The sequence below is a fragment of the Microchirus variegatus genome (assembly GCF_963457635.1).
Source record: "Microchirus variegatus genome assembly, chromosome: 19".
Lineage (NCBI taxonomy): Eukaryota > Metazoa > Chordata > Actinopteri > Pleuronectiformes > Soleidae > Microchirus > Microchirus variegatus.
In genome coordinates, this window is record NC_139820.1 from 4,564,184 (window position 1) to 4,574,537 (window position 10,354).

Sequence of the window (10,354 nt, forward strand, 5' to 3'; positions counted from 1 at the left end):
CAAGCGAGAGCAAATTTCAGTATTTGAGCCAAAACTGAACACCTTAAACCTCAGGAAGCATCTGTGCAGAGGTCAGAGGTCAACAGCACGGTGTTTTTTATAGTGACGACTACATGGAGGAGGAGACAGAGGTGAACATTCCACAACAGCAGAGAACATCCTGAGGGAACATTATTACTTCCAGTCAAATTAATCCAAGCGGATGTTCTGCTGTGATGTTAGACCCAACCCCCCCCCCCCCCCCCGCGCGTGCAGACTTCCACACAAAAACACACACCGCCCTTTCGTCCATACTTGGTAAACTGTAAATATCTTGTACGGCAGCAGCAGCAGCGACAGACAGGATGGTCCTTCTACGACTGCTCACCTTCACGCTCCTGTCCAGCTGTAAGACTCCTTGCCTTCTTCTCTTAGCAACTTCTCTGTGGATTTATTGTTTGTTTTTTTATGGGTGTCTAATCTGGTCCATCTTTCTTGCCTTCTTCCAAGACTTCCATCCGGCAACAGTAGTGGACGCACGGCCACGTGAGTAGAACTAGTTCTGCATCTTTGCAGTAAATTACTGCTTCGATGCGTCTTTACATCAAAGCAGGAGGTCACGCTTTAACCCTAAAGATCTGGTGGTAGGTCACGTCTCAGGCTTTATAAAATGCATTGTTCTATCTCCATGACCGACTTCTGCCTCACGTGACGCGTCAAACAATTCCACAATTTCGCTTTTTTTGCGATTTCAATGTGAGTACAGGTTGGACCTAGAATGCATTGTTACACTTCGGAGGAGCCAACATTTGATCAAATTAAAAGCAGCATAGCAAATTTTCTAACGATAGGACCCAGAGGAAGCAGATACAATGAGAACAGGAGGAGCCCCGGGGAAGAGCCCCGGGGAGGAACCCTGCGGAACTCCACAGGGGAGATAAGACGCCTCTCCCAACCACGTAGAGGACCACCAATCATGAAGCTTCCAACTGCTGAATAAGAATCAAACCATTCCAAGGCAACACCTTTAGATAGATAGATAGATAGATAGATAGATAGATAGATAGACAGACAGACAGACAGACAGACAGACAGACAGACAGACAGACAGACAGACAGACAGACAGATAGATAGATAGATAGATAGATAGATAGATAGATAGATAGATAGATAGATAGATAGATAGATAGATAGATAGATAGATAGATAGATAGATAGATAGATAGATAGCTTTAAGCTAACGATAGATAGATAGATAGATAGATAGATAGATAGATAGATAGATAGATAGATAGATAGATAGATAGATAGATAGATAGATAGATAGATAGATAGATAGATAGATAGATAGATAGATAGATAGACAGCTTTAAGCTAACGATAGCTAGATAGATAGCTAGATAGCTAGATAGATAGATAGATAGATAGATAGATAGATAGATAGATAGATAGATAGATAGATAGATAGATAGACAGACAGACAGACAGACAGACAGACAGACAGACAGACAGACAGACAGACAGACAGACAGACAGACAGACAGACAGATAGATAGATAGATAGATAGATAGACAGCTTTAAGCTAACGATAGCTAGATAGATAGATAGATAGATAGATAGATAGATAGATAGATAGATAGATAGATAGATAGATAGATAGATAGATAGATAGATAGATAGATAGATAGATAGATAGATAGATAGATAGATAGATAGACAGCTTTAAGCTAACGATAGCTAGATAGCTAGATAGCTAGATAGATAGATAGATAGATAGATAGATAGATAGATAGATAGATAGATAGATAGATAGATAGATAGATAGATAGATAGATAGATAGATAGATAGATAGATAGATAGATAGATAGATAGATAGATAGCCGCGCTGTTTCAGACAGAAACCTTTTATGACTTTGACCCAGATTCAGAAGACACTGTCGCTCGTGAAACACCTCCACAACGGACGTTATTCTTCTTCTGCGGTTCAATGTACGCAACCGGATGTACCCGGACTAGTGCCTGGAGCGTTAATTGGAACTTCCGGTCTAGGTCCGCTTTAAAACTCGTGATTGCATCAAGTTGCCTTGAAATGTTGAGTTTACAGTGCAGTCTGTACATAAAATGTAAAAAAATGTGGAGAATAAAGTGGTGGACAGTGAATGAACGAGCGTATCTTTTGTCCGTTTCTTTTTACAGAATGTACAAAAAAGTCGCTGGACCTCGTTTTTCTGTTCGATGGATCAGCAAGTATGACGTCGGACGATTTCAACCAATGCAAAGATTTCATTAAGGACACAATGAAGAGTCTGAAGAACACATCTATCGAGGTCACTTCTTCCACTGCAACGAATGACATGCACGTGCTGTCGTGATTAAACAAATGCTGTATTATATTCCGCTCTTTGTTTTCGCCTCAGTTTGCAGCAGTTCAGTTCTCCTCAGAATCCAGGACCGTTTTTGACTTCAACGACTATCGAAATGGCAGAGCTGATGGTAAACTTGATAAAGAGACGCAAATGGAGCAGCTCACCAACACATACGCGGCCCTCAGATTTGTGCTGTGAGTTCACTTTCAGCAAAATTAAAATACTAAGAAAACAAGAATCCTTAAGGCTGGAAGTATTAATCATTAAAGTGATTAATTGTTGATTTATTAAGTCATTTATTCACATTGTTATAATTGTTCATGTTTATATGTGTGGGTTTGTTTATTCTGAGCATTACAATTGCTCATTTTTTATTATTTTTTTCAGGATGAATATCTTTGAAAAGCCAGCGTCAGGTGCCTCTCCTAATGCAACTAAAGTCCTTGTTCTGATAACGGATGGAGATAGCACTGATAGTGACAACTCATGGAACATAAGATATGATGTGAAACGCGTCATTCAGTTTTCCATTCAGGTAAGCTGTGCTGTCAGCGTGGGTCCAATTGGATCAAGTCCTTATATTAAACGTGTGACCCAGTTAAAAACTGCTACATGAATTCTGATTTCTGGTTTCAGATCCATGTGCAAAGGTGGTTTAAGATTAAAAGCATTGCTTCACTAACAACGGACAATTATGTCTTCAAAATTAAGAAGTATGAAGAACTCAGAGGAATAGCGGAGGACGTTAAAAACAGGATCTTAAAATTGGAAGGTAATGTTTTGCCTCTTTGTGTAATCAGACTAAATTTTTGATTATTATTATTATTTAAATTTCCATTTTTAGTGAAACATTTTAACATGTTATGTTATGCTTACATCTGGTACACATCAGACGGGACACCATAATAATAAAGAAACATAATATAAAAAGGTCAGAAGTCAGACCTAAATGGTCTTATGTACTCAACCAGTTCTTCCAGAGTCTCTTAAATGTGTCCTCTGAAAGTCAACAGACTAGATTTTCAAGTGATTTTGGTTACAAACGTCGGAAACAAGTAGAGGTAGTCGTAGTATGCTATGCAGAGGAAGTCCTACTTCCCTTGCATGAAATGAAACCAATCTTCCCACGTAGCTGCAGTCCCATGACCCAAATTCCCTCGGCTGCTAACACAAGCCAACTTGCAGCAAAATGGAGGCCGAATTTGTGAGGAGACCTTGTATCAGGTGAATGTTGAGGACAGGTGAATGATGAGGACAGGTGAATGATGAGGACAGGTGAATGATGAGGACAGGTGAATGTTGAGGACAGGTGAATGATGAGGATAGGGGCAGATGAATGATGAGGACAGGTGAATGATGAGGACAGGTGAATGTTGAGGACAGGTGAATGATGAGGACAGGTGAATGATGAGGACAGGTGAATGATGAGGACAGGTGAATGATGAGGACAGGTGAATGTTGAGGACAGGTGAATGATGAGGATAGGGGCAGATGAATGATGAGGACAGGTGAATGATGAGGATAGGGGCAGATGAATGATGAGGACAGGTGAATGATGAGGAAAGGTGAATGATGAGGACAGGTGAATGTTGAGGACAGGTGAATGATGAGGACAGGTGAATGATGAGGACAGGTGAATGTTGAAGACAGGTGAATGATGAGGACAGGTGAATGATGAGGACAGGTGAATGATGAGGACAGGTGAATGTTGAGGACAGGTGAATGATGAGGATAGGGGCAGATGAATGATGAGGACAGGTGAATGATGAGGATAGGGGCAGGTGAACGATGAGGACAGGTGAACGATGAGGACAGGTGAATGTTGAGGACAGGTGAATGATGAGGACAGGTGAATGATGAGGATAGGGGCAGGTGAAAGATGAGGACAGGTGAATGATGAGGATAGGGGCAAGTGAAAGATGAGGACAGGTGAATGATGAGGATAGGGATAGGTGAATGATGAGGACAGGCGAATGATGAGGACAGGTGAATGATGAGGATAGGGGCAGGTGAAAGATGAGGACAGGTGAATGATGAGGATAGGGACAGGTGAAAGATGAGGATAGGGACAGGTGAATGATGAGACAGGGACAGGTGAATAATGAGGATAGGGACAGGTAAATGATGGATGAGGACAGGTGAATAATGAGACAGGGACAGGTAAATGATGAGGACAGGTGAACGATGAGGACAGGTAAATGATGAGACAGGGACAGGTGAATGATGAGGAAAGGTGAACGATGAGGACAGGTGAACGATGAGGACAGGTGAACGATGAGGACAGGTAAATGATGAGACAGGGACAGGTGAATAATGAGGACAGGTGAATGTTGAGGAAAGGTGAATGATGAGGACAGGTGAACGACGAGGACAGGGCAGATCACTTTTTTACTTGAACTTAAGTCCATTTCTTAGACCAGTACACTTGTGATGGTACTTTAACTTGAGTAGAATATTAATGAATAATACTTTAAGTATTTAAGTATATAGAGTGTTCCTACCTCCCCCCTACATGTTTTGCTCAGTTGACACCACACTTGCTCCAGGGCATCTTCAGAAAATTCGACTTGAACAATCTGTGCTTGAAAATATTTGCCTCTCAACAGTGCTGTATCTATAAAGCCATAAACTACATCTTTAAACATCATTTTTAAGGTAAAAAAAAAAAATCAATGGGATTTGCTCTTGGTGTCTAAAGTTGTGAGTTCAAACCTCAGATCACTCAAACTGCTAATGGCCCGTAACCGTTGTGTGTCCCTAGAGGACTCCATCCCACCAGCTTTGGAGATCTACTCTCAGTCAAAGGTCTTTGAAGGAGACCAGCTCAACGTCACATGCGATGTCAGCTGCACGGTCAGAAACATGCTCGTCGACTTGTACCTGAGGACCAAACGCCTCAGCAGAGGAGGAACTTTCCTCAGCTACACCATGGTTGCACAGGCAAAGGGCCCGCTGGATTTCGAGTGCAGATTAGCGATGGGGAACGTCACAAAAATCGCCACATGGATAGCGTCAGTGAACGGTGAGTGACTTACACCACAGTAAAAAAGTTTAGGGTCACTTAGAAATGTCCTTATTTTTGAAGGAAAAGCACTTTTTTTTTCAATGAATATAACATTTAATTATAACATTCTAGCTGCAAACGTCTGGTTTTTAATGGAATATGTATATAGGTGTATAGAGGCCCATTCTCTCCAGTGTTCTAATGGTACGTTGTGTTTGCTAATCACGTTAGAAGGCTATTGGATGATTAGAAAACCCTTGAAAACCCTGGTTCTTTGAAGGGCAAAGTGATTATTTTGAATAAAAATCATTATTTCTAACCTTCTCAATGCCTTCACTGTGTTTTCTATTCATTTTGTAACTTTTTGGTGAATAAAAGTGTGACTTTTAATGGAAAACATACCATAGTGGGGTTATCCCCAGACGTTAACCTTATCCTCACTTTTACTTGAAAGATAAACATGTTGAATTGTTGTTTATCACAACACAGGGAATCTTCTACTAAATTCTATAATTTGTCACTAAATACTCTTACGGACTGTCGAACATCTTTGCATCTATGGCTGACAGTTTACGGGGGAATCGGGCCTAAACCCGAGCTAAACGGAGAATATGGCGTTTGCGCAGTGTTGCCCGGTCATGTCCCGATTGCAGATTGCATGACTTGTCGTCTGTTTGACGTCGATCCACAGAACTGTTTTCATCGCCCACGCTCACCGTGTTCCCCGCTGACGTCTTTCAAGGAGAAAAGATGTCACTGACCTGCAACAGTGAGCGCTTTGCCTCTGAGAGAATCAAGAAGGAAGAGCTGATTTACACTCTGGAGCCGCCTGACAGTCGTCTGATCTCCACCAAGCCGGGAGTATTTTCTGGCAAAGCCCTGGACCATGATGTCACCTACACCTGTGAGGCTGAAGCCAGAGGCGTCAAGAAACGCAGTGAAACCCTGACCGTGCGTCCTAAAGGTGAGAAACAGATTAACAGTGGATTTTGGTGAAAGGTCTAAGAAGAATTTCTCCAATTTCTCCCCTTTTCAGTTCCTGTTTCCACTCCTAAGATTTCAGTGGTCGATCAGGCGATCTCAGGACGACCTGCCAAGATCCGCTGTCACTCGGACTCTGGCGATTTACCGATCGATTACACCCTGCTGAGAAACGGCGACCGATTGAAAACGATCGCCGTCAAGTTGCGCACCGAGAAAGCAGTTTTCACGGTCACCATCGACAAGCCTGAAGAAATAAGCGAGTACATGTGCGAGGCTAAGAATAATCACAAGGACGCCAAGCTAAGTCAAAGACTCGATGCTCCGCTAACAGGTAACAAAATGCAAAACTCCAAATGTCAAACAAGCATTCAAACATAAGCCAAATAATGGATGTAGTCTACTGGTTTCCTGGCTGAAGACAACCCTGGAAGTAAGAATATACTGAATAGCCACCAGGGTTATTCCATATGCTAATATGCTAATATGCTAATTCCATAATTTGAATGGACTATGGTCTATGGGAAAATTAGGTTCTACTTCTCACTTGCTTTACATTGAGTGATTGGTCTTACAAGGTCTTCTCCAACAGAATAAGATGTAGATTTTGCAAATGTCTGAAAAAAAAAGACGATAAGTTACAACGACTTTACACGAGTCTGGCTTTCTGTTTGCACATAGGCGTTACCCGTGAAGAACAACGGAATATAAACGCAGCCTTTGGCCCCGACAACGTTGTCCCCCGTAAGAAGGTCCCTGAACAGGGTGAGTCCGATGAGTATTCAATCGCTACCTGTTCCACACCGTTTGTGTTTGGAAAAACAGCTTTAGCCGCTACTTTACGCTAAGTACCGCTACAAAGATCTTGACATTTTGTGAATGCGGAGACTGTAAATTCTACGTCGCTGTCACGCAACACTCTCGAGAACCAGCTGCACACTTAATCCATTGTCACAATATGCTTCCCAGCTAGCCCCAGACGCTAACCGTAGCCTAACTTTTACTTGAAAATATAAACATGTTGAATTGTTGTTTATTACAACACACACTGACAATGAACTTCTGTGCAGTTGTCGTTAAGGGGAACCTTAGACTTTTTTTTGTATCATGTCATGGCCCGATTGCAACCTTTAGCTTTAGCATGTGGTGAAAGGTCTAAGAGGAGAAAGGAATATTATCCAGCTAATTTCTCCAATGCTAACCGCTAAACCTTTTCTCTTTCTCCCCTTTTCAGTTCCTGTTTCCACTCCTAAGATTTCAGTGGTCGATCAGGCGATCTCAGGACAACCTGTCAAGATCCGCTGTCACTCGGACTCTGGCGATTTACCGATCAATTACACCCTGCTGAGAAACGGCGACCGATTGAAAACGATCGCCGTCAAGTTGCCCACTGAGGACGCAGTTTTTACAGTCACCATCGACAAGCTTGAAGAATTAAGCAAGTACATGTGCGAGGCTAAGAATAATCACAAGGACGCCCGGCTAAGTCAAAGACTCGATGCTCCAGGTAACAAAATGCAAAACTCCAAAATGTCAAACGAGGATTCAGACATATTAAAAGGTGCATTATGTAATAAATCTAAAGCAACTGGCCATAAACAGCAGTACAGCCAAAATATTTGCATTCAAAAAAATAATTTGCAGACTGCAAATCTTGTTTATGTTTTGAAATCATTATTTTGGCATGTGGCGCCACCTACCGCCGTCTACCAATCATCGCAGTCGGTAGAGTCTCAGCTGCCGAGCAACCACGGGTTGCCAGTTGCGTCACAAAAAAAACGAAACCTTAAAAAACCTCGGTATTTTGAATTTGAATGTAGTAACCGTGTTTGGCCACATTCTTACATGTGGCGCCTTTAAAATAATGGATATAGTCTTACTGGTTTTCCTGGCTGAGGACGACACTGGAAGTGAGAATATACTGAATAGCCACCAGGGGGCAACGCTGGTAATTCCAAGACGCATGTTAGAATGGACTATGGTCTATGGGAAAATGAGGATCTACTTCTCACTTGCTTTACATTGTGTAAACTGTGATTAGAGTGATTGTCCAACAGAATAAGAATAGGGTTAGAATAAGATTTTAAGATTTTGCAAATTAATATTCCCATTTATAGTAAAAAAAAAAAGCAACATACAAAGGGTTCAAAATGGTGACGCACTTTTAATTGTTCCTCTTTGTCTCTACAGGTCACATGGCGCTGTGGAAGAAAGCCGTGATCGCGGGAGTTTGCCTGATGGTGGCGTCGCTGCTGGTGTATGTGCTGTACATCAAATCCACGATGGGTAGAGGAAGCTATCTACACTAAGCACTGAAGATATAAAAAGCAAGTTTCCAGTGTAGCTGCACTGACAAATGTATGAAGTTCAGACATAAAAATGCAGTTACTTAGCAACACCAGCGCCTGAAGATGATTGACACATAGACTGTCAATGATTCAAGAGTGGAAAATGTATATTAAAAACACCAGATACCACATATTTATACCAAATCGTTAATGATCAAACATGTCATATAACACAGCTTTTGTGTAGCATTTTGTGTTGTGTTATGTTCAAATAAAATATATATTTTTATTATGATGTAGAATATGAGCACAATTATTATCTTCATTTGCCTCTGAATTGTTTTTATTCAAATCCTGGTGTTTTCCTCTTATTCATGTGTTGAGCTTGTGTAATTCATGTAGTAAACCCAAGTTGCCACCAGGTGGACCCATGTGGCAACAGAAAAAACTGTGAAGCAGAGGAAAAAAGAGAAGTATTTACTGCAATGGCGCACTCTGGTGGTAAATAATGTGAGGAAAACACACAAATATGCTCATTGTGTGATTCTTATATGACATTCTGTATATGTTATGCTTATTGTATTCTGTGTGCTGTTTCTCTGAATTGTTGCAAAAGACGTGGACGTAGACTTCTGTGTCAAATTTTGGACCAAATACTTATTCATGACTTTTTTGTTACATTTTGTACGACATACTTTTTTTAAGACTTCCTCGTTAAATTTTGGACAACATACTTTTTTATGACTTTTTAATGACTTTTCTGTCAAATTTTGAACGACATACTTTTTTATGACTTTTTTGTCAAATTTTGAACGACATACTTTTTTATGACTTTTTTGTTAAATTTTGAACGACATACTTTTTTATGACTTTTTTGTCAAATTTTGAACGACATACTTTTTTGTTAAATTTTGGAAGACATACTTTTTTATGACTTTTTTGTCAAATTTTGAACGACATACTTTTTTTTATGACTTTATTGTTAAATTTTGAATGACATACTTTTTTATGACTTTTTAATGACTTTTCTGTTAAATTTTGAACGACATACTTTTTAATTACTTTTTTGTTAAATTTTGGACGACATACTTTTTTATGACTTTTTTGTCAAATTTTGAACGACATACTTTTTTATGACTTTTTTGTCAAATTTTGAACGACATACTTTTTTGTTAAATTTTGGAAGACATACTTTTTTATGACTTTTTTGTCAAATTTTGAACGACATACTTTTTTTTATGACTTTATTGTTAAATTTTGAATGACATACTTTTTTATGACTTTTTAATGACTTTTCTGTTAAATTTTGAACGACATACTTTTTAATTACTTTTTTGTTAAATTTTGGACGACATACTTTTTTATGACTTTTTTGTCAAATTTTGAACGACATACTTTTTTATGACTTTTTTGTCAAATTTTGAACGACATACTTTTTTGTTAAATTTTGGAAGACATACTTTTTTATGACTTTTTTGTCAAATTTTGAACGACATACTTTTTTTTATGACTTTATTGTTAAATTTTGAATGACATACTTTTTTATGACTTTTTAATGACTTTTCTGTTAAATTTTGAACGACATACTTTTTAATTACTTTTTTGTTAAATTTTGGACGACATACTTTTTTATGACTTTTTTGTCAAATTTTGAACGACATACTTTTTAATTACTTTTTTGTCAAATTTTGAACGACATACTTTTTTATGACTTTTTTGTCAAATTTTGGAAG

The 10,354-nt window shown here is 39.5% G+C and overlaps 1 protein-coding gene across 1 annotated transcript; it reads left to right on the forward strand.

Moving 5' to 3' along the window:
- The first annotated feature begins 336 nt into the window (after positions 1-336).
- LOC310940893 (platelet endothelial cell adhesion molecule-like) lies at positions 337-8,802 on the forward strand. The gene is made up of 12 exons (XM_083905939.1): positions 337-387; positions 490-525; positions 2,179-2,309; positions 2,400-2,542; positions 2,736-2,883; positions 2,985-3,120; positions 5,110-5,370; positions 6,044-6,316; positions 6,389-6,667; positions 7,015-7,098; positions 7,568-7,840; positions 8,524-8,802. Exons 1-12 carry the CDS (start codon positions 345-347, stop codon positions 8,640-8,642), a joined length of 1,926 nt encoding a protein of 641 aa, XP_083762065.1. The 5' UTR covers positions 337-344; the 3' UTR covers positions 8,643-8,802.
- Positions 8,803-10,354: the final 1,552 nt, after the last annotated feature.